A 26979-nucleotide genomic window follows, 5' to 3' on the forward strand; every position below is an offset into this window, starting at 1 on the left:
TAAGATTTTTTTCTTTTAATATCAGTTACGTATTCACCCATCTTTGTAATGTTCGACGACCCTGTTTTGTAAGATTTTTTCATAGGCTGTCATCTACTATTCACACCCTGGCTGCAGCGAAAGGGCCAGCTGGCATGACAAGTGGAAAAAAAGATTCAATATCTAACTTCATATTAGTCTCTTGATACTTTAACTCATCTGAAAAAGAAAACAAGGAAAAAAAACAACTCACCAACAAACAACAAAAACCAATTGTGAGCTTCAATTTATCCCAACATTAACTAAAGCAAAGTTGGACCATTGGAAAAAAAAAATGTTTTTAAAAATTTTTTTACTTGATGTACTGATTCATTATTGCTTTGTTTCAATGTCCAACACTGTTTGTTATGATTTTGTTTGCAAACAGTCCGGACAATGCTGATGTTCATCTGTTTTGAATAAAAACAAAAAATTATACAGATTAAGAATTTTTTTAAAAATTGCCCTGTGGCCAAACATCAAGTTATGCATGTGGTAAGGAGAGCATAATGCTTATTTGTCTTCCAAAAGACAGGTATCCTGAAAACAAAGCCATGTCAATATGGCCTCTCGCCAAGAAAATCATCCCAGAATATCAATTAATTCTATCACTTATACCCGAGCAGAATCTATTGGCCGAAGTACTGTATCCTGCATACCCCATCCATTGTTCTACAATGAAATTTGTCATGTATCGAATCAGCCGTTAAAAAAAAAAAGAGGACTGAATGTTGCAAAGATGACAGTAACTATTGAAAAAACACGACAGTCGAAAAAAACTGTACACTTATCATAGAATATCCACTTCTAAGGTATGAACAGAACCAAAGTAAAACCACAAAAGGACATATATATATATATATATATATATACACTGTACATTCTCATATCAATCCGTAAAATGCTTGACAGAGTAATGTAAACACCATAGTGAAGAAGAATAGTGCAAATATCTGATCACTTTCAAAGCAAACACTATTTACAGATATACTGAATCGCCAAAACATCCAATGAATGTGAAATGAACATAAAAAAAATCCCCAGGGATATAAAACCATACACCTGGATATAAAAGGATGGAGGAAAAAAAAAAAAAAAAGAAGAAGAAAAAAAAAAACGTGAAAACTGTCAGGCAGTGCAGCAGGCATTACAGAAATCACTTTTCACTTTGTCCTCATTTTTGAGGATATATATATATATTTTTTTTCTTTTTGTTCTTTTTGAGAAACATCAGCAAACTGGTGTGTACCTTTTCCACGACAATAAACTGTTTGTTGATAACTCTGCACAAGACAGTGGGACATCAAACACACACACACACACACAGACACACACATACATGGGGAAAAAAAAATCCACATTAACCAATCAATGCACAAAGACAAATACACTCAACAAACTCACAAAGTCACGCACAAACTCACAAAGTCACTCTCCATGTGATGATGATGATGATGACAGCCTCAAATTTCGCTACAAGAACCTGCAGTATCAAAACTAACTTTTTTGTCTACAATCCAGAAGCACATTTCACCATTTTCCTTTTACTACGCAGACTTATGCCAGAAGCCCATTTCACCATTTTCCTTCCTTTTACTGTGCAGACTTACCTTGAGGACAGAACCTGTCACGCATAACTGAGAGAAGTTCTGAGCTGTATTTCTGTCAACTCAGGTTTAAGCGAATGAAAACGACAGGCTGCGACTGACTAAATATCTTTTTGAACTGAAAATGAAAGGTTCCTAATGACTTTATATCTATCTGAATTAAAATGACAGCAGGCTGCGACTGACTAAATATCTTTCTGAACTGAAAATGAAAGGTTCCTAATGACGTTATATCTATCTGAATTAAAATGACAGCAGGCTGCGACTGACTAAATATCTTTCTGAACTGAAAATGAAAGGTTCCTAATGACTTTATATCTATCTGAATTAAAATGACAGCAGGCTGCGACTGACTAAATATCTTTCTGAACTGAAAATGAAAGGTTCCTAATGACTTTATATCTATCTGAATTAAAATGGCAGTAGGCTGCGGCTGACTAAATATCTTTCTGAACTGAAAATGAAAGGTTCCTAATGACGTTATATCTATCTGAATTAAAATGACAGCAGGCTGCGACTGACTAAATATCTTTCTGAACTGAAAATGAAAGGTTCCTAATGACTTTATATCTATCTGAATTAAAATGGCAGTAGGCTGCGGCTGACTAAATATCTTTCTGAACTGAAAATGAAAGGTTCCTAATGACTTTATATCTATCTGAATTAAAATGACAGCAGGCTGCGACTGACTAAATATCTTTCTGAACTGAAAATGAAAGGTTCCTAATGACTTTATATCTATCTGAATTAAAATGACAGCAGGCTGCGACTGACTAAATATCTTTCTGAACTGAAAATGAAAGGTTCCTAATGACTTTATATCTATCTGAATTAAAATGACACGTTGCAACTGTCTTTAACGTCTGAATTAAAATGACAGTAGCAACTGACTAATGTTTGTTTGAATGAAAATGACAGTTGCAACTGAGTTTATGTCTATCTGAGTAAGAATGACCGGCTGCAAGTGACTTGTCTTTCTGAATTAAAATGACAGGTTGCCAATCACTTAATGTCTTTCTGAAAAAAAAAAAAAAGAAACAACAAGAGAGGCAAGGCCTTCAAGACTCACTTGTGATAAATTAAGTCCCCTAGCATTAATTACAGAGTAATTTCCCCTTTTTTTTTTTACTATCTGTACCAAAACGTTTGCAAAAATAAATAAAAATTCCATGCTTAGCAAAAGAAGTTCCTGTTTGAACAAAAAATGATAATAATGACTCCTCTTGTTGTTGTGTCAGAATAAGAGGTCAAAGTGCCAAGTTTAGAGAATACAAAAAATATAAATATAACAGTAAATGCAGTTTGCATATAATTAGGCTTCTTTTTTTATGTTTTTGTGCCCATCCCAGAGGTGCAATATTGTTTTAAACAAGATGACTGGAAAGAACTGAATTTTTCCTATTTTTATGCCAAATTTGGTGTCAACTGACAAAGTATTTGCAGAGAAAATATCAATGTTAAAGTTTACCACGGACACACAGACACACGGACACACACACACACACAGACAACCGAACACCGGGTTAAAACATAGACTCACTTTGTTTACACAAGTGAGTCAAAAAAGACAGCTGTTACTGACTTCCTGTCGTTTAAAAAAAAAAAAAATAAAATGATATGTTGCAACTGACTAATGTCTTTCTGAATGACAATAACAGGTGTCTAATGACTTAACTGCCTTCAAAATAAGAATGGCAGGTTGCAACTGACTTCATGACTTTTTGAATTAAAATGACAGGTTTTTTGATTTCTTCATCCTGTTTTGAATGCAAATGACAGGTTGCTACTGACTTAATACCTGTTTGAATTTAAACGATAGGTTGCTATTGACTTAATGTCTATTTCATAGAAAAGGGTCAGGCTGAAACTGACTAAATGCTTATTTTGATTAAAACGACAGGTTGCTGCTAACATAATTTCTATTTGAACTAAAATGACAAGTTGCTGATGATTTGATGTCTGTTAAAATTCATGTGACAAGTTGCAACTGATTTACTGTCTAAAAAGGTTGAAGGTTAAAGATTTCATATCCACTGTCTGACGGGACACAACAGCCGAATGGTTCAAGCGTTGGACTTTCAATCGGGTTCGAATCTCAGTAATGGCACCTGGTGGGTAAAGGGTGGAGATTTTTCCAATCTCCCAGGCCAACGTATGTGCAGACCTGCTTAGTGCCTGAACCCCCTTCGTGTGCAATACTGCAAGCAGAAGATCAAATACACACGTTAAAGATCATGTAATCCATGTCAACGTTCGGCGGGGTTATGGAAACAAGAACATACCCAGCATGCACCCCCCCGAAATTGGGGTATGGCTGCCTACACGGCGGGGTAAAAACGGTCATACACATAAAAGCCCACTCGTGTACATACGAGTGAACGTGGGAGTTGCAGCCCACGAACGCAGAAGAAGAAGAAGATGATATCCACTGTCTCATGCTCGGCACTGGGAGAGGCAGGGCCCAATCCTCTCCTTCCGCTATTTATAGCCTCCCCCATCCAAGTCAGGTAACCCATTCACACCTGGATGGGGTGAAGAAAATCAGAGTAAAGTGCCTTTCCCTAGAACAAAGCACCAGGCTGAAACAGGGGGGGGATCGAACCCTGTCCACTGGATCAGAAGTCTTGACGCCTTACTGATTCTTCCCCTGCACTTCCACACACAAGACGTAACGTCTGTATGAATTCATACGACAAGTCGCTAGTGACTTTGTGTCTTTGAATTAAAATGACAGGCTGATACCGACTTAATGACTGATTTACAATGACAGGTGTGATACTGACACAACATCATGACTGGTTTACAATGACTGGTTGATACTGACATAACATCACGACTGATTTTTACAATGACTGGTTAATATCGACATAACATCATGACTGATTTTACAATGACTGGTTGATACTGACATAACATCACGACTGATTTACAGTGACAGGTTGATACTGACATAACATCACGACTGACTTACAGTGACTGGTTGATACTGACATAACATCACAACTGATTTTACAATGACTGGTTGATACTGACATAACATCATGACTGATTTTACAATGACTGGTTGATACTGACATAACATCATGACTGATTTTACAATGACTGGTTAATACTGACATAACATCATGACTGATTTTACGATGACAGGTTGATACTGACATGAATATCACGACTGATTTTACAATGACTGACTGATACTGACATAACATCACGACTGCTTTTACAATGACTGGTTGATGCTGACATAACATCACGACTGATTTTACAACGACTGGTTGATGCTGACATAACATCACAACTGATTTTACAATGACTGGTTGATGCTGACATAACATCATGACTGATTTTACAATGACTGGTTGATACTGACATAACATCACGACTGATTTTACAATGACTGGCTGATAACTGACATAACATCACGACTGATTTTTACAACGACTGGCTGATACTGACATAACATCACGACTGATTTTTACAATGACTGGTTGATACTGACATAACATCTCGACTGATTTTTACGACAAACTGGTTGATACTGACGTTAACGTCTTATCTACTTTCCTGATTCGGAAGCAAACATGCCAGCGCTGTGATGTCCCTCAAAAGACCCAGACCCATGCAAGATCCGAACCCGAGTAGGACTATTAAGCTTCAATGCAGCAGCACCACCACCACCCAACTGCCCACACCGCCCGTACATGAGTGTGTGTGAAGTGACTAACACAAACCATCCCTTGTGTCTCACCCCAAGCCGGGCTTAGCAAATCGTCGTAGTCTTTGGGGGGGTTTGGGGGGGCGGGGGGGGGGGGGGAGGAGGAGGAGGAACAGAAATCACAATGCAACACAGTATATATATATTTTTTTTACCTGTTTATGTAAAACAAACTGTTTGCAACATATATCATTATATGGTTGTTTGTTTTGTGTGTGTGTGTGTGTGTGTGTGTGTGCGCGCATGCATGTGTGTGTGTGTGTGTGTGTGTGTGTGCGCGCGCGTGTGTGTGCGCGCATGTGCATGTGAAAAACAAACAAGGAGGAGAAAGAAACACACAAACAAGCAAACAAACTGACAGAAACAAACAAACAAATCAACAAATATTGAAGACATAAAAATTCTTCTCAGTCTTCCATTGTTCCATAATTCATATGAAAATCCTGGGACACAGAGGCATAGAAGAGATGTGGTATTAAAAAAAAAAAAGAAAGAAAGAAAAGAAAGAAAAAGAAAAACAGGAAGAGCAATCAATATGATAAACAGCTAGCAATGTATGATCCATTGCTATCGTAGGCTCCAATGTAGTCTCACAGAAAGATGCGGTATAAAAAAAAAAGAATTAATAGATATGATAAAACAGTCAACAATGTGTGAGCTGTTGTAGGCTCCTATACTGTCTGTTGCTTTTTTTCCCCCCCATTTTACGTACAACAACAAATGCCTTAAAAAAAAAAAAAAAAAAAGAAAAAAAAAAGGGGCTGTTTCCAACAGCCTACTCTACAGTCCACAATATAGATCTCTCAACTGACTAGGATGCACTTTAACTCTCTCCATACGAACGGCGAAAGAGACGGCGTTAACAGCGTTTCACCCCAGTTACCATCATCAAAATATTGCAAGCGGAAGGCTCTTATACCGAAGAGGTGAATGTTGACAAAGAATACCACAATTCTGACGACGGAAGCTAAAGGTTGGGTCATTCAGACACCCACTGGACATCCGAAGGGTCTGTGTAGAGGAGAAGAGAGGACTGGCCGTACTGAGTGAGTTAACTTCTTGTTGCTGAACATGAGCATGTCTACAAGACCAGAAGTGTCTTTATTTTCAAACATCGCTGCAGGAAGAGGCAATCAGATACTCAGATGAGCAAAAAAAAAAAAAAAAAAAAAAAAAAAAAAATATATATATATATATATAAAGATAAACAACAACCCAAATAGGCTGTATACAGAAAATGTACCTGGGCTGGTAAAATGACACTTTCACACCTACGTTTCTCAGCAGTTCTTTTTTTAGCTGTTGTTTCTTTGTTGTTGTTTTTTCTGCAAAGAATCTCAGGCCTCCAAACTAACACCCTGAAATCTGGAAATTTCCAGATATCTCATTCCTGATGCCAAATGACTACTACCTGTGACTGCTTTGATAAACTACATAGCAAAGATACTATGTGACAATGATTTAAAAAATTTTTTTTTTTTATGATGCATCAAGGCTTCAATGCTTCCGGACCGAAGTTAACTCGACACATACATCAGTGCAAACAGACTGAAGACAATGAATCCTAAAGGACACATTCATTACACACACACACTGAAGAGAACAAGAACTTGACACATACATCAACGCACACACATTGAAGACAAGAAGTCCTAAAGACACATTCATTACATACACACATTGTACACACACTGAAGACAAGAAGTCCTAAAGACACATTCATTACATACACACATTGTACACACACTGAAGCGGAGAAGTCCTAAAGACACATTCATTACATACACACATTGTACACACATTGAAGACAAGAAGTCCTAAAGACACATTCATTACACTCACACAGTACACACACTGGAGATGGGAAGCAGTCAAGACACACTAATCACACACGTATCTGTCAAACACTGAAGCGGAGAAGTACTCAAGACACATTCATTACACACACACACACACACAATGAAGAGAACAAGTACTCGACACATACGCATAATTGTACACACACTGAAGAGAAGTACCCCAAGTCACATACATTACACACACACTTGTCACTTTTGACACATTCATCAGAGTACAATTAAACACACACACTTGTCACTTGACACATTCATCAGAGTACAATTAAACACACACACTAGTCACTTGACACATTCATCAGAGTACAATTAAACACACACACTTGTCACATTCATCTGAGTACAATTAAACACACACACTTGTCACTTGACACATTCATCAGAGTACAATTAAACACACACACTTGTCACATTCATCTGAGTACAATTAAACACACACACTTGTCACTTGACACATTCATCAGAGTACAATTAAACACACACACTTGTCACTTGACACATTCATCAGAGTACAATTAAACACACACACTTGTCACTTGACACATTCATCAGAGTACAACTACACACATACTTGTCACTTGACATATTCATCAGAGTATAAAACACTGATGAGAAGAAGCATTCAAAGACACATTCATCACACACACACACACATTTGTCACTCAAAGAACAAATAACATTGTGGATTCTCCAAATTCAAGCTATGGTATCCCCCATCAACACTCCCTGCCCATCAAAATATACAGAAAAGCAAAGACACTGCACCACCACACTGCACAAAGACATCAGTCTTCAGGAAAAAAGGGCACTAAATTCAGAAATGTACGCTGCTGAACAGCAGCCTTACGCTGGCCTACATCCATAAAAAATATAAAACTTAAATATTGCATGAATTTTTTTTTTTTTTTTTTTTTTTTGCTTTGATTTGTAATTACAGCTGCAACAAAATTACACAAAGGATACACACATGCATACCAAGCATACTTGCACGAATGCATACACACATATATACACACATACGTATGCACATACATGCGCGTGCACACACATACACACACACACACACACACGCACACGCACACTGAGGCACAAATTCTTCTTCATCAAGTTCTTTCATGAGAGTCTTACACACACACACACACACACATACACAACACACACACATACACAGAGGCACAAATTCTTCTTCATTAAGTTCCTTCATGAAAGTCTTCCACACACACACACACACACAACACACACACATACACAGAGGCACAAATTCTTCTTCATTAAGTTCCTTCATGAAAGTCTTCCACACACACACACACACAACACACACACACAGAGGCACAAATTCTTCTTCATTAAGTTCCTTCATGAAAGTCTTCCACACACACACACACACACACACACACACACACACAACACACACACATACACAGAGGCACAAATTCTTCTTCATCAAGTTCTTTCATGAGAGTCTTCCACACACACACACACACACACACACACACACACATACACACACACACACTGAGGCACAAATTCTTCTTCATTAAGTTCTTTCATGAGAGTCTTCCACACACACACACACACACACACACACACACACACTCCCTCCCTTGTCTCTTCTCTCCTATCTCACCCACTAACAAACACGACCGCCCCCCCACCCCTACCCCCACCATCCCTCTACTCTTCCCACCCCTTCCTCTCTAACACACCAACCTCCTCCATCCACCCACCCACCCTCTCACCAACACAGACACACACCCACACCAGCACACACCCCCGCATCCCCCCGGGGCCCCCCCCCCCCACTCCTGGTCCTCCCTCGCCCGACCCCCCCCCCCGCCCCCACACACTCACTGGCGGATCTCTTGGAGTAAGTGGACATGGCACTGTTCATGGTGTTCATCCACCCTCCTCCCTGGGCACGCACGTCCGACTGGGCGTTGTTGATCGTCAGGGTGGCCGGCACCTGGCTCAGTGGATCTGTACAAAAATCATGCTTTTTCCGTGAAGTTTGTATCTATACCTACATGCAGTGAATTCATTTTATTTCTACCTTTGTGTGCTTTGTTCTTACTTGTTCGCCTGTAAATTGGATGTTATTACCTGTAACATCTGCATCAGCAAATTAATCACTTTTGTATATGTGCAATGGTAAAGTTGTGCTTCTCTATTTTCTTTATGTCCGCTATATGTTTCTCACCTCGGTCATGTCTCTGTATGTGCATAAGTATATATGTGTGTGTGTGTGTGTGTGTGTGTGTGTGTGTGTGTGTGTGTGTGTTGGGTGGAGAGAGTGTGTGCATGTGTATGGATATGAATGTATGAATGCGTTCGTTTTATTACTTTTTACGATGTTAATGATGATGGTGGTGATCATTCTTCGTTGTAGTAGCAGTGGATGTAGCAGTGTTAACAAAATTATTAATTTTTTGTCGTTATCGTTAATGTTGTTATTGTTATTGTTGTCACAAGGACAGATTGGAAGACTGGGCGATGCCTAAAATCTTTATCCTTGAGTAATAAAGTTTTTGAATCTTGAATCTTGAATCTTGTCCCGACCAGTACAGAGAATACACATTATTATGTGGAGTGTTGGCTTAAGACGTAATGCGAGAGAATCTGAGCGCACTGGTTCGAATCCCATAGTCGCCAGCATTTTCTGCCCCTCCATTAGACTCTTGAAAGTGGTCTGGACACTAGTCGTTCGGAGGAGACGATAAACTGAGGTTCCGTGTGCGGCATGTACTTAGCGCTTGTAAAAAGAACCCACAGCAACAAAAGGGTTGTCCTTGGCAGAATTCTGTAGAAAAATCCACTTTGATAGGAAAACGAGTAAAATTGCAGGCAGAAAAAAAAAAGAAAAAAAAAAGATGGTGCTTTCAGTGCAGCGACACACTCTCTCTGGGGAGAGCAGCCTGAATCTTACACAGAGAAATCTGTTGTGACAAAAAAAAAAAAAAGAAAAAAGGAAAAAGAAAAAAAAAAGAGTAATACAATGATGTGTAACATACATTATGTGTGAATTACATTTCTGATGGAATGTATATTATGTATTATATACATTAAGTATGGATTTTACTGATCGTTATGCATGCTAACATTTCTGTTGGGTCAGTACGAGGAATAAACATTACATATAACAAATATTATGTAAGCATTTACTGATCATTACATGTGTCATTATTTCTGATGGGTCAGTACTGGGAACATACATTATGTATCATGGATCATAATATATACATTATGTATATACTTGCTCGTCATTAAATATGCTAACATTTCTAATGGGGGTAAGTGCGGACAGTGTTTCTGGCTTTTACTGATCATTCGGACAATCTACACACTGTAACTGAAGTGCACTTCTTAATATCAAAACAATAGAATAAAAGGAAAATAACAATAGCAAAAACAAAAAATCACCCAAATGCCAATAAAGAAATCTGCATAATTCAAACACACTCCCACCCTCGTTACATACAAATGGCTGGCTTGCAGTGCAAAGAATCCCACCGTCACTACATACAAATAATTGGCTTGCAGTGCAAAGAATACCACCGTCGCTACATACAAATGATTGGCTTGCAGTGCAAAGAATCCCACCCTCGCTACATACAAATAATTGGCTTGCAGTGCAAAGAATACCACCCTCGCTACATACAAATAATTGGCTTGCAGTGCAAAGAATACCACCATCGCTACATACAACGATTGGCTTGCAGTGCAAAGAATACCACCGTCGCTACATACAAATGGCTGGCTTGCAGTGCAAAGAATCCCACCCTCGCTACATACAAATGATTGGCTTGCAGTGCAAAGAATCCCACCCTCGCTACATACAAATGGCTGGCTTGCAGTGCAAAGAATACCACCCTCGTTACATACAATGATTGGCTTGCAGTGCAAAGAATACCACCCTCGCTACATACAAATGATTGGCTTGCAGTGCAAAGAATACCATCCTCGCTACATACAAATGGCTGGCTTGCAGTGCAAAGAATCCCACCCAAAGAATACCACCCTCGCTACATACAATGATTGGCTTGCAGTGCAAAGAATACCACCCAAAGAATACCACCCTCGCTACATACAATGATTGGCTTGCAGTGCAAAGAATACCACCCTCGCTACATACAATGATTGGCTTGCAGTGCAAAGAATACCACCCAAAGAATACCACCCTCGCTACATACAATGATTGGCTTGCAGTGCAAAGAATACCACCCAAAGAATACCACCCTCGCTACATACAATGATTGGCTTGCAGTGCAAAGAATACCACCCTCGCTACATACAATGATTGGCTTGCAGTGCAAAGAATACCACCCTCGCTACATACAATGATTGGCTTGCAGTGCAAAGAATACCACCCTCGCTACATACAAATGGCTGGCTTGCAGTGCAAAGAATACCACCCTCGCTACTTACAAATGATTGGCTTGCAGTGCAAAGAATACCACCCTCGCTACATACAATGATTGGCTTGCAGTGCAGAGAATACCACCCTCGCTACATACAATGATTGGCTTGCAGTGCAGAGAATACCACCCTCGCTACATACAAATGGTTGGCTTGCAGTGCAAAGAATACCACCCTCGTTACATACAAATGGCTGGCTTGCAGTGCAAAGAATACCACCCTTGCTACATACAAATGGCTGGCTTGCAGTGCAAAGAATACCACCCTCGCTACATACAAATGGCTGGCTTGCAGTGCAAAGAATACCACCCTCGCTACATACAAATGATTGGTTTGAGTGCAAAGAATACCACCCTCGCTACATACAAATGATTGGTTTGCAGTGCAAAGAATACCACCCTCGCTACATACAAATGATTGGTTTGCAGTGCAAAGAATACCACCCTCGCTACATACAAATGGCTGGCTTGCAGTGCAAAGAATACCACCCTCACTACATACAAATGATTGGCTTGCAGTGCAAAGAATCCCACCCTCGCTACATACAATGATTGGCTTGCAGTGCAAAGAATCCCACCGTCACTACATACAAATGGCTGGCTTGCAGTGCAAAGAATACCACCCTCGTTACATACAATGATCGGCTTGCAGTGCAAAGAATACCACCGTCGCTGCATACAAATGGCTGGCTTGCAGTGCAAAGAATCCCACACTCGCTACATACAAATAATTGGCTTGCAGTGCAAAGAATCCCACCGTCGCTACATAAAAATGGCTGGCTTGCAGTGCAAAGAATCCCACCCTCGCTACATACAATGATTGGCTTGCAGTGCAAAGAATACCACCGTCGCTACATACAAATGGCTGGCTTGCAGTGCAAAGAATACCACCGTCGCTACATACAATGATTGGCTTGCAGTGCAAAGAATACCACCCTCGCTACATACAAATGGCTGGCTTGCAGTGCAAAGAATACCACCGTCGCTACATACAATGATTGGCTTGCAGTGCAAAGAATACCACAGTCGCTACATACAAATGATTGGCTTGCAGTGCAAAGAATACCACCGTTGCTACATACAAATGGCTGGCTTGCAGTGCAAAGAATACCACCCTTGCTACATACAATGATTGGCTTGCAGTGCAAAGAATACCACCCTCGCTACATACAACGATTGGCTTGCAGTGCAAAGAATACCACCCTCGTTACATACAACGATTGGCTTGCAGTGCAAAGAATACCACCCTTGTTACATACAAATGGCTGGCTTGCAGTGCAAAGAATACCACCGTCGCTACATACAATGATTGGCTTGCAGTGCAAAGAATACCACCCTTGTTACATACAATGATCGGCTTGCAGTGCAAAGAATACCACCCTCGCTACATACAACGATTGGCTTGCAGTGCAAAGAATACCACCGTCGCTACATACAACGATTGGCTTGCAGTGCAAAGAATACCACCGTCGCTACATACAACGATTGGCTTGCAGTGCAAAGAAACATGAAGTTCCCCTTCTTTCTACTTTGAAAAAAACAACAAAAAACAACCACACAACACACACACGACCTGTAATCCCAAGCAATCCACTCACCAGAGAATGGAACGACTTTGGTGGTGATGTACTTCTTGTCTGCGTGCATCATGTGCCAGAATCGAACCAGGATGTTGATGTCGTTCCTCAGCTCTGACCCGTGCTGAGTCGGGTAGATGATGGGACCACTGCACAGCACAGCACAGCAGAACACCCATGCACACATCGTGAATACAGAACCGAGCCTTATTTGCTTGAAGGATATCTTTATTATTATAAAAAAAAAAAAATCATTGTGCAAATTAAGAATATCCTGTCATGATTTAGCAATAGAAAAAGGCCGATATTTCAACATTCCAAAAGAAAGGAGACTATGTTTACAATGTCAAACAATAGAGGATGAATTTCATTTCTTAGATGACTGCGAATTATACAAAGAAATTAGAACAGAATTCATACAAAAAATTCAAAATTACATTCCAAATATTATTAAACCCAGTCAGCTAATACTGGAAGACAAACTTGTGGGACTGTTTGGGAAATTTGTCAGTAACTGCTGTCAAAAACGCCATAGCGTGCAAGAGTGATTCAATGTCTTGTTCAGCATTTATCTATTTTTGTTTTGCTTTTTTTTTTTGTGCGTGGTTTCATGTAACTTTGCATGCGTGTCTTATAAACCTTGTTCAGGTTTAATTGACATTAAAATTGATTCTGATTCTGATTCTGATTCATCACACTCACTACACCTTATTCATATCTGGCGTTGAAATGTGTCGCTTTGATCAAATCCCCCGAGAATCTTACCACTCTTTAAAGTTAAAATGTATTTGAACACACACACACACACACACACAAAACAAACTGAGAGGAGCATGTCGGTTTAATAAAATCCAGAGAGAATCCAGAGTTTTTCCATAACACAGACTGAACTATTATATATATTTTAAAAAAAAGTGTCTGCTGCACCTTTGATGAAGAGATCTGCAGATATATCCCAGTATCATTTTTAATTTTCATCCCCCCCCCTTTTTTTTGGTTTATTTATCTATTCATTTATCTATGCATAAAACTCTTTGTTGCATGGTTTTATCAAAAGTCCAAGACTTTTTCCAGACCTTGAAGGGCAAAACATATTTTTCCAAGACTTTTTTTTCCAGACTTTCATGACTCTGTATGAATCCGGTTTCAGATTGAAATTTAATCAACAGTCGCCTACTTCAAGGGATGGCAGACAAAGTACAGGACAGAGAGAGAGAGAGAGAGAGAGAGAGAGAGTGTGTGTGTGTGTGTGTGTGAGAGAGAGGGAGAGAGAGAGAGAGAGAGAGTGTGTGTGAGAGGGAGAGGGAGGGGGAGAGAGAGAGAGAGAGAGAGAGAGAGAGAGAGAGTGAGTGTGTGTGTGAGAGAGGAAGAGAGAGAGAGAGAGAGAGAGAGAGAGAGAGAGAGAGAGAGAGTGTGTGTGTGTGTGTGAGAGGGAGAGAGAGAGAGAGAGAGAGAGAGAGTGTGTGTGTGTGTGTGAGAGGGAGAGAGAGAGAGAGAGAGAGAGAAAGAGAACTGGGGAGGTCTGACCAGAAATACTCCAGTGTGGCAGCGTAGAGAGAGAGAGAAAGAGAGAGAGAACAGTAGGACTGACCGTAAATAGTCCAGCCTGACAGTATTGAGAGAGAGAGAGAGAGGGAGAGAGAGAGAAGAGACAGAGAGAAGAGAGAGAGAGAGAGAGAGAAGAGAGAGAACACTGAACTGAACACTGAACACTTTAATGTCAATAGCTTTACAGCCCTAATGACATGGGGGTTCATAATACAAATAACAACATGCATCAATAGTAATAATATTGATGAAAACCAAAGCCAAAACGAAATCAATCAATCTGTGCAACAGAGTGCAGTGCGACCATCCATTCAAAGTAATGGCATGTAGTGAGAAATAAAAACAAAAACATATATAAATGTATAACATAAATATTTTCCATATGAGACTGACAACACAGATTTCACTTTTCACAATGAGTAACACCTGATACTATTTTATTATTGTTGATTTTTTTTTCGTCGCATGTTATTTGCTTCTGCAATATATTTTGCAAGTGACTGTAGTGAAGTTTCCTGATTTAGATTAAGCACTCCAAAAATATCTTCATTCTTTGCTGAATTTGTTTTAAATACAACACATTTTTCTCGAATATCGTCATAAGCTTTACAACTAAACAAAAAATGCAATTCATCCTCCCTTGAATGACCGCACATCGGACAAGGGGAGAGTAACGAGGGCTCAGTCTGAAACCACTTTTCATAAGCATTCAAACCAATCGTTCTCGTTCTAAATCTGGCGAGACTTGTTTGGTGCCACTTGTTTGTCATGACTGTGATATATTTTTCTGTTTGAAATATGCTTTTAAAACTAAAAAACCATCTATATTTCTCAGTGCTTTCCATTTTACAGTGCCAATTCTGTTTATATGAAGCAATTAGCCTATCTTTGAATTCTGAAACAAATCCTTCTACACATCCAACTCCCTGACACATCCACACAATCCCAAATCCATTTACAGAGAGAGAGAGAGAGAGAGAGAGAGAGAAAGAGAGAGAGAACAGTAGGACTGACCATAAATAGTCCAGCTTGGCAGTGTTGAGAGAGAGAGAGAGGGAGAGAGAGAGAAGAGACAGAGAGAAGAGAGAGAGAGAGAGAGAGAGAGAGAGAGAGAGAGAGAGAGAGAGAGAGAGAGACAACAGTGGACGACTGACCAGAAATAGTCCAGCGTGGCAGCGTAGACCCGTTCCCTCAGCACGCTCTTGGCCGCAGTGTTGGGCAGCACGTCACCTTGCAGCAGCGACAACCCCATCGTCAGCAGTCTGCGAAGACAAAACACCACATCACAAATACCAATAACATCACCGTCAGGTGCCTGTGGCCCACATCATAGTAACAACTTGGTCGACTCACCAGGAAACATTAGTTCAGCTGTAAACAACAGCAACAACTCCATCACCAGGAGTCTGGAAAGATGAAACACGACATCATAATAACAATAATACCATAGTCAGGCGCCTGCGGCCCACAACATAACATTAACACCACAGTCGACTCGGGCGCCTGTGGCCCGGCAATATTAATGCAGCTATAAACTACAGCGACATCCCCATCATGAGAAGACAAAACACCACGTCATAATAATTATAATACTAATAACAACACCATGGTTGGGCGCCTATGGCCAGTTAACGTAGCTGTGAACTTTCCGTTCACTGACAGCAGCCTATACATCCATAGACTTTCCTGTTATCAGTTTTGCTGAGGAAGGTGGGGTGACACCACACAAAGCACCAGCAGAATATGAAGAAATGCAATTCCACATCATGGACACACTCATCTACAAGCACAAACACACACACACACAAAGAAACTGTGGCACACTGATACATAATTCCACATCACAGATACACACAAGCACAAGCACACACACACACACTCAGACACACGCAAAGAAACTGTGACACACTGATACATAATTCCATATCATGGACACACACAACCACAAGCACACACACATACATACACGCAAAGAAACTGTGGCACACTGATGCATAATTCCACATCACAGACACAGACAGACAGACAGACACACACACACACACAAACACACCCCTCACCCCAACCACACACAAAAAAGAGAAGTTGTGGCACGCTCACACAAAACCCACATCAGGGACAACCCGCCCTACACACACACACACACCACCTGCACCCCCACACATACACAGACACCCCACCCCCCACCCCTCCCCACACACAAGCTGCGCAGGGTCTGACCTGAAGCGTGGCCCGAGGGCGGCCACATGCCTGGAGATGGGGGCGGGCGACTTCCCCACGCTGATGGACAGGGACTTGTTGAGCAGGCACATCAGGATCTCCACCTGGGAGGCGCTGCTGTACTTGGCGATCTCCACTCTCTCCAGCAAGAACTAGCACACAACAGAGTTATAGTTTCAATTAACTCTCTCGGACGGGCGCAACAGCCGAGTGGTTAAAGCGTTGGACTGTCAATCTGAGGGTCCTGGGTTCGAATCACGGTGACGGCGCCTGGTGGGTAAAGGGTGGAGATTTTTCTGATCTCCCAGGTCAACATATGTGCAGACCTGCTAGTGCCTGAACCCCCTTCGTGTGTATATGCAAACAGAAGATCAAATACGCACGTTAAAGATCCTGTAATCCATGCCAGTGTTTGGTGGGTTATGGAAACAAGAACATACCCAGCATGCACACCCCCGAAAACGGAGTATGGCTGCCTACATGGCAGGGTAAAAACGGTCATACACGTAAAAGCCCACTCGTGTGCATACGAGTGAACGCAGAAGAAGAAGCAGAAGAAGAATTAACTCTCTCCATATGAACGGCGAAAGAGACGACGTTAACAGCGGTTTCACCCCAGTTACCATCATCAAAATATTGCAAAGCAGAAGGCTCTTATACTGAAGACGTGAATGTTGACAAAGAATACCACAATTCTGATAACGGAAGCTAAAGGTTGGGTCATTCAGACACCTACTGGACATCCGAGGGGTCTGTGTAGAGGAGAAGAGAGGACTGGCCGTACTGAGTGAGTTAACAGTTTCAAGGAGGTAGGTGTGCTACAAAGCGTGCAGTCTGGCACGTAACTGTTATAAGCTGCACCGCATCTGTTGTTGAGAAAACAAACATACCCCCGAAAACAACAACAACAACAACAAAAAGACAAGCAAATGCCTGACGTTCGCATAAACCCAACAGACTGATCAGGCCTTGACCTTCGCATAAACCCAACAGACTGATCAGGCCTTGACCTTCGCATAAACCCAACAGACTGATCTGGCCTTGACCTTCGCATAAACCCAACAGACTGACCAGGCCTTGACCTTCGCATAAACCCAACAGACTGATCTGGCCTTGACCTTCGTATAAACCCAACAGACTGATCAGACCTTGATAGACTATCCTAGCTTTGTGTAAAACATCTATACTTTTTTTTTTCTTTTTTTTTAAATTCTGTATATTCCCTTATTGCCAGATAAATTCCTGAAATAATAACGAGATGGTTTTTTTGGTGTGTGTGTACCTAAGTTGCATGCTAGTCAACACAGCACATTGCGTTTCTTTGTTGTTTTTTTGTGCACGCGTATTTCACTTCATGAACAAGTCACACCTCAACATCTGCCCCCCACCCATCCCCCACACTTATTGTATTGAAGTGTATTGTATTGTACTGAACTATTACTTCTTTGTCACAACAGACTTCTCTGTGAGAAAGTCAGGCTGCTCTCCCCAGGGAGAGCGGGTCGCTACACTGAGAGCGCCACCCCTCCTCCCAAACCCCCTTTTTTCTGCCTGCAAGTGGATTTGCTTTCCTACAAAAGTGGATTTTTCAACAGAATTTTTCCAAAGACAACCCCTCAGTTGTCATGGGTTCTTTAACATGCGCAAAGTGCACGCTGTACACGGGACCTCAAGTTTTCATCTAATCTGAATGAACAGCACCCAGTCCTCCACTCAAGGACTAGTTGAGGGGGGTAAAAAAAAAATATACTGGCGAATGTAGGGTTCGAACCACTATGCTCAGATTCTCTTGCCTCCTAGGCAGACGCGTCACCACTACGCCAACACTCCACTCACCGTGGTCCAGATCTGGTGAGGGGAAACGTACGGAGGGTTGGGGGCTAACACCTCGTCCTCCTTCTTGGCCAGAGGGTCTGAGATGTGAGCGTCCTCCGCGAACATCCCCAGGCGTCGATCCACACACATCTGCCATGCTGCTGCCATCTCGCACAGGAACTGTGGCAAAAAAGGGACGGACATTAGGACGACGCGTGTAAATATTCGACACAAAAAACATGCATGGAAATTGTGAGAGTTAAAAAGCATGCCAAGATTCAAGTTTCAATCTCCTTTCACCCATATAATATCTTACATAAAAAGTGCATGGAATTGTTGTGAGAGTTAAAAAGCATGCCAAGATTCAAGTTTTAATCTCCTTTCACCCATATAATATCTTACATAAAAAGTGCATGGAATTGTTGTGAGAGTTAAAAAGCATACCAAGATTCAAGTTTTAATCTCCTTTCACCCATATAATATCTTACATAAAAAGTGCATGGAATTGTTGTGAGAGTTAAAAAGCATACCAAGATTCAAGGTTTAATGTCCTTTCACCCATATAATATCTTACATAAAAAGAGCATGGAATTGTTGTGAGAGTTAAAAAGCATACCAAGATTTGAGGTTTAATGTCCTTTCACCCATATAATATCTTACATAAGAAGTGCATGGAATTGTTGTGTGAGTTAAAAAGCATTCCAAGATTCAAGTTTTAATCTCCTTTCACCCATATAATATCTTACATAAAAAGTGCATGGAATTGTTGTGAGAGTTAAAAAGCATTCCAAGATTCAAGTTTTAATCTCCTTTCACCCATATAATATCTTACATAAAAAGTGCATGGAATTGTTGTGAGAGTTAAAAAGCATTACAAGATTCAAGGTTTAATGTCTTACATAAAAAGTGCATGGAATTGTTGTGTGAGTTAAAAAGCATTCCAAGATTCAAGTTTTAATCTCCTTTCACCCATATAATATCTTACATAAGAAGTGCATGGAATTGTTGTGAGAGTTAAAAAGCATGCCAAGATTCAAGTTTTAATCTCCTTTCACCCATATAATATCTTACATAAGAAGTGCATGGAACTGTTGTGAGAGTTAAAAAGCATTCCAAGATTCAAGTTTTAATCTCCTTTCACCCATATAATATCTTACATAAGAAGTGCATGGAATTGTTGTGAGAGTTAAAAAGCATGCCAAGATTCAGGTTTTAATCTCCTTTCACCCATATAATATCTTACATAAGAAGCGCATGGAATTGTTGTGAGAGTTAAAAAGCATTCCAAGATTCAAGTTTTAATCTCCTTTCACCCATATAATATCTTACATAAAAAGTGCATGGAATTGTTGTGAGAGTTAAAAAGCATTCCAAGATTCAAGTTTTAATCTCCTTTCACCCATATAATATCTTACATAAAAAGTGCATGGAATTGTTGTGAGAGTTAAAAAGCATACCAAAATTCAAGATCAAACTTCCTCTCGCCCAAAAAATATTTGACACTAAAAGTGCATGGAATTATGAGAGTGAAAAGTGTGCCAAGATTCAAGATCAAATTCCCTTCCACCAAAATCCTTGACACAAAATGTGCTTTGAAATGTGAGAGTAAAAAAAGCATGCCAAGAGATTCAGTTCCCTTTCACACAAAAAAGTGCATGGAATTGTGAAAGTGAAAAGCATACCAAGATTAAAGATGCAATTTCCTTTCATCTAAACGTTTGATACAAGAAGTGCATGGATCTTTTGCGCACAGGTCACTCAAACACACACACACACACACACAACAAACATGAACACTTTACAATGCGCAATAACCACAAAGGTACACACACACAAACACAAACACACAGCACACATGAACATTTTACAATGCACAATCAGCACGGAGGTACAAACACACACACACACACCACACACAGAGTACATATGTACATATCAACACTTTCAAATGCACAATCAACACAGATGTATACAAACACACACACACACACACACACACACACACTACACAGTGATGCATTTCAACACATACATTTTCCACTCTTCTTCCAAATACACATGAACCATTCACAAATACACAAAACATGAGGCCAGATGGCCATTCCACTGTACACCCAAACAGTCACACACACACACACACACACACACACACAAACACACCGCTCACACACACACAAACACAAGACTCACACTCACACACAACACACACACACATAATCACACACACACACACACACTCACACACACACACACCACTCACACACAAACAAACACAAGACTCACACTCACACACACACAAACACCACACACACACACACAAACACAAGACTCACACTCACACACAACACAAACACATATTCACACACACAACACACACACACACACACACACACACACACACACAACACACACACACATTCTCTTTCCCTCTCTCCTGACGCTACCTCCATGCTGATGTCAGGCCGAGCGGCCAGGATCCAGTCCCAACAGGCCACACTGATGCCCATGATGGTCTCGGAGAAGTACTGCACAGGGGCCCAGCACACAGCATGCAGCAGGCGCCGACTGACCTCTGTTCGGACAGACATGCAGAGTTTCAAGTACCGTAAAGTTCGGTCTATTGAGCGCACTGGTATATAAGCCGCACCCACAAAATTTTGAAAAAAAATTGAACTTCATACGCACATAAGCCGCACTGGCTTATAAGCCGCACTTATTACCGGTCCCGGAACACATACCGATACTACAGAAAAGCTGTCAATACTGTAGGTTATGAAATAAACATCCATAATTTTGGGATAGTCAAAGTCATTCAAGGTCATCCTGCTCACTGAATCCACTGAAGTCTTCGTCTTCAGTGTCCGAGTTGAAAAGAACCAGCACAGCTTCCTCCACCATCTTGTCACTGACTTCAGCCTCACTTTCACTTGATGAACATGAACGCAAGGTAGAGGTCGCTGCTGGTTTGTTGCTTGCATTGTCGTCTGCTAGGTCGATTGCCTTCGATTTGAAGGCTGCATCATATCACAGGCATTAAATCGCGTTTTCGGCATGATGAGGGTGTGCGCTTTAGCAGAGTAGACCTGACAGCTGATCTGAAGGCTTTAATGTGTGCGGATTTGATTTTTAAAACATGAACAGTTAGCACACTAACCTGAAGCTCATCCAAAAATTCATGGACAGAAATCATGATTATGGTGAGTTGAAGGGCAGCTAAGAATAGACGAGAATGTGACACTCCCGGGATCGTTAAAATCCTCAAATAAGCCGCATCATTGTTTAAGCCGCAGCACTCAGTTACTTACTGCCTGTTATGGCCTCTGGCGTGTACGGCAACACTGTTTCTGAAACAAAGCTTTTCTTTCACACTGGACCGGGTTGTTAGCCCAGTGCCCAACCTGCAACCTGGAGGACCTGTGGATTGTGATTTGTCCGGCCTCTACCCTTCGGCCTGTCTGGTTTTTTTTGGTTTTTTGCTGCCCCATCATCTGCACCGTTTCAGTGGCATTACTCCCACGCCGCTCATTTAGATTCCCCCATACACGACCACACCCGGGTTCGTCCGTCATAGTTCCAGCGTCGGCAGTCCACAGGGAACCATCAATGTTAGGTCGCCAGGGGGCCACACACCAGAGGAGACCCTGCACTGCTGCTGAGTCACTTCGGTGGTGTTCAGTGGTGCCTGTTCTGTTTTAACGTACTTAGGACACCACCTACTAAGCTCCCTACTAACGACAATAATGGCTTAGTCGCGGAGCCAGACTGAGTGAGCGTCCCTCCCAGAGTGGAGACCGCCACTACGTCCCTCAAACAACAGCCCTCCATGAATCTGCCGACACTGATGACACTGACCCGCCTGTCTGGTCTGGGTGGCCCTACCAGGAGCAAAAAAATCTCCTTCCAGAATAGCTCTAGGGGTCTCTGAGACACAGATGTGTTCAAAGAATTAGATGGACAGCTTTTTAGGTCAGATGGTGCTTTTCATTGGAGATCAGTATCAGTATCAGTAGCTCAAGGAGGCGTCACTGCGTTCGGTCAAATCCATATACGCTACACCACATCTGCCAAGCAGATGCCTGACCAGCAGCGTAACCCAACACGCTTAGTCAGGCCTTGAGAAAAAACAACAACAAACAAACAAAAAAAACCCCACCTAAAAACAATTACAATAATTAAAAAAAAAAGAAAAAAAAAAGTAAAAAATAACACACACACACACACACAAAATAAAATAAATAAATAAAGTTAAAAAAAAAAAATTCATAGGAGAGAGAGGGGGGGAAATGCAAAAAAAAGAAAGAAAAAAAAAAGACGGACTGATAAAATCCATAAACGCTACACCACATCTGCCAAACAGATGCCTGACCAGCAGTGTAACCCAACACGCTTAGTCAGGCCTTGAGAAAAAAAAACCAAACAAACAACCCCCCCCCCCAAAAAAAAAACAATTACAATAATTAAAAAAAAAGAAAAAAAAAGAGTAAAAAATAACACACACACACACAAAATAAAATAAAATAAAAAATAAATAAATAAAGTTAAAAAAAATTCATAGGACAGAGAGGGGGGGGGGGGGGGTAATGGAAAAAGAAAAAAAGAAAAAGAAAAAAAAGACGGACTGATAACACTGCAGGATGGACTGGAAACCCATTTGCAGAGACCCAGGCTTTGACACACAATCAACAGATCCGGAGGGGTCTGGTTCAACAGTTCTTCTGTGCAGCGGCACCCGAATGACTCTTCAAACAGAGTTATAGGAGAAGAAGAAAAAAGAATGCTTTTCATCCCTCATCTTGACGGGTGCAATAGCTTAATGGCTAAAAGCGCTGGTTTTTCAACCTGATGGTCCAGGGTTCAAATTCCGGTCGCACCTTCTGCTTCTGTTGGGAGAGGGTAGATGTTTCAGTGTGTATGTGCATGTGTGCGTGCACAGATTTTTTTTTTTCCCGATCTTCCAGGTCAACATATGAATAGACCTTCTAGTGCCTGAGCCCCCCCTTTGAATGTATATGCATGCAGATCAAATAGCAGCATTAAAGATCCCATAAACCATGTGGGTTATGTCAAACAAAAACATACCCTGAAAATGGAGTACTGCTGGCTGCACGACAGAGTCGAAATGGCCAAATGTGTGAGTAAAAAGTGCACATGTTCATATGATTTAACATGGCAGTGGCAGCCCAAGCACACAAAATTACAAATATTTTGACATTGTCTTCTGCATGAACAGAAATGTTGTATTTTTACCCCCTTGATGTTTTTTATAGGAAATTTTCTATCTAAAATTACGTTTAAATAACAGACTTACCGTGACCCAACTAGTGCAGACTCCGGCAGGGGTCTGACATTCCTGTCCTGCGCAAACTACTATCCGCCTATGCGGAGAAAACGAAAGTACTACGGCCGATAACCTCCCGGAAGTAGGTAACCTCCCCTTTGTCCCCCTGGCTAGCGCCCTCTTTTGACGGCAGCCATCATGACTCCTGTTCCTGTGCTCTCCATATGGCTAAGTTTTTTTTCGTATTTTCTGTCTGTCTGTCGAATCTCTGGCGTTCTTGTTTGTTGTCAAATTATGTCTCCAACCAGGTCACATAATTATGTAGCTCGATTGGGCGATCGCGCTAAAATTAAGGCGCGATCGCAATTGATTCACTGACACTCTGGGCCCTCTACTCCTGGCCCTCTCAACAACGCCAACCTGCCGCCTCCTCCACTTCCTGTGCTCCCTCCGGTCGACTCCAGACCTCCTCCACCTCCTCCATCCCCTCTGGTGACTTTTAGAGGTTTGTTGCCACACACTCAAGTCAGTGTTGCCTTTAATGTCATTTTTATCGATCCGCGAACGCACTCGAATTTTTTGAAAAAAAACAACAACAATCTAGCACACAACTTTACACACTCTGTGATGTTTATTTTGAGCACTATTGCACGATTTTTTTGTGTATTTTGCATAACAGTACGTGTGTGTGTGCGCGCGCGTGCACGCACGTGTGCATCTGTGTACATGTACGTGTGCACATATGAGTATGTGTATACAACTACATGTGCATGTTCTTTGTGTGCATTACTACGCATGCATGTATGTGTCATGTACAAGTATGCCTGAGCATATGCTGGAAAGAATATTCACCAATACACATGCACCACATATATGAATTATAAAATATATAAATCATAAACCAATGTGTACTTCTGTTAGCGCCATCACTTTCATCTGACAACCTACCTTCCATCTTGATCTGCAGTGCGCAGATGCGGAACAATGCTTTCTGACACAGGATGTCATCTGCAAACAGAAAACAATAAAAAAATCCTTTAAAAAATCTGTTCAACAAAGTGCACAGATAACACCTTTGTGGAGGGAAGGAAGGTGGCAGAGTGGTGAAGACGCTCATCTCCCAATACAGTGTCTGTGAGGGTGTGGGTTCGAATCCTGCTCTCGCCCTTTCTCCCCAAGTTTGACAGGAAATATCAAACTTGACGTGACGGACTAATCAAATTACTGTCATCACATGTTCTGCACCTGTAATGACGGGCCACTTATTAACAAAGTTAACGAAGCACCGTCTGTGTGTTTTCCTGTCACAGATGTCAGTTCCTCACATGAACACGTCAATGTAGGTCAGGTCAGCGAGGCCGAGCAGTCGGCTGACAGCACGAATGAGCACGTGCAGGATGTGTTGCGTGCAAATGAAAATAGACCCTTCTCTTTTTGTTGTTGTGGAATGTGCATGGTTTGCTGCCTAAAATTGTCGATCCTGATTTTACTTCATTTGTTTGTGGATTTGATTTCGTTTGTTTAGTTGAAACTTTTGTGGAAGGTTTTCAGTTTGATGTATTTATAGAACTGTATTTATAGGATATACGCTCTTTTGTAATTCAGCTGTAAAATTCACTCAGCAAGGGAGACGGTCAGGTGGATTACTTTGTCTGGTAAGAAACGAATTTCTTTCTTGTTTTAAACATACTGACACGAAATACACAAATGTTTGTGGATTTTTGATTGAGGGAGAGAGAGGGAGAAAGAGAGGATGGGGGGAAAGAAAAGGAACATAATCTGCAGTACACTGACCTTTGTTATAGAGCGCTCTGTCCAGGTCACGACACAGCTTAGCCTCCAGCTCCCCCTGACTGTCACACATGTCCTGCATCCCGCACACCTGTGGACAACACATCCATGACACATGGCTAACACCTGTGACACCTCATACACACCTGTCACATACATCCACTGCACACTGGCAACATGCCGTATACACACCTATTACAAAACATCCACTGTAACTATAACATGCCCTTGTACACACCTGTGACATACATCCACTAAACATGGGTAACACTCTCTCTACACACCTGTGACAATACATCCGTTACACATAGATAAAACGCTGCATACACACCCATAACAACACATCCACCTCACACGGATAAAACGCCCAGTGCACACTTACAACAACACATCCACTACACATGGGTAACACACCATGTACACACCTGTGACAACACATCTACTACACATGGATAAAACACATCTGCGACATACATCCACTACATATGAATAACACACACTTTACATATACACACATACACTACACAAAGGTAACATGCACTATACATGCCTGTGACATACATCCACTACATATGAATAACACGCACTAAACACGCCTGTGACATACACACACTACACAAAGGTAACATGTACTGTACATGCCTGTGACATACATCCACTACATATGAATAACACGCACTAAACACGCCTGTGACATACACACAATACACAAAGGTAACATGCACTATACATGCCTGTGACATACATCCACTACATATGAAGAACACGCACTAAACACGCCTGTGACATACACACACTACACAAAGGTAACATGCACTATACATGCCTGTGACATACATCCACTACATATGAAGAACACGCACTAAACACGCCTGTGACATACACACACTACACAAATGTAACATGCACTATACATGCCTGTGACACACATCCACTACATATGAATAACACGCACTAAACACGCCTGTGACATACACACACTACACAAAGGTAACATGCACTGTACATGCCTGTGACACACATACACTACACAAGGGTAACATGTCAGATACACATCTGAGACACACGTGTACTACGCACGGGTCACACGCTCTGCACACAACTGTGACATACCTCCGTTAAACACAGCAAAACACACCCTG

At 41.3% G+C, this 26979-nt stretch overlaps 1 protein-coding gene across 1 annotated transcript in view; it reads right to left on the reverse strand.

Annotated features, from left to right (window-relative positions):
* The window catches only part of LOC143274653 (phosphatidylinositol 4-kinase alpha-like), a 151098-nt gene that overhangs the window by 46193 nt on the left and 77926 nt on the right, over positions 1-26979 (reverse strand). The window contains exons 30-37 of the mRNA XM_076578525.1: positions 25841-25928; positions 24995-25054; positions 21213-21340; positions 18790-18948; positions 16954-17105; positions 15888-15995; positions 13207-13334; positions 9048-9173 (exon numbers count right to left, since the gene is read on the reverse strand). Coding sequence (XP_076434640.1) covers positions 9048-9173; positions 13207-13334; positions 15888-15995; positions 16954-17105; positions 18790-18948; positions 21213-21340; positions 24995-25054; positions 25841-25928 — 949 coding nt within the window. The remainder of the gene's footprint in view (positions 1-9047; positions 9174-13206; positions 13335-15887; positions 15996-16953; positions 17106-18789; positions 18949-21212; positions 21341-24994; positions 25055-25840; positions 25929-26979) is intronic.

Source organism: Babylonia areolata, chromosome 29, assembly GCF_041734735.1.
Source record: "Babylonia areolata isolate BAREFJ2019XMU chromosome 29, ASM4173473v1, whole genome shotgun sequence".
Classification (NCBI taxonomy): domain Eukaryota; kingdom Metazoa; phylum Mollusca; class Gastropoda; order Neogastropoda; family Buccinidae; genus Babylonia; species Babylonia areolata.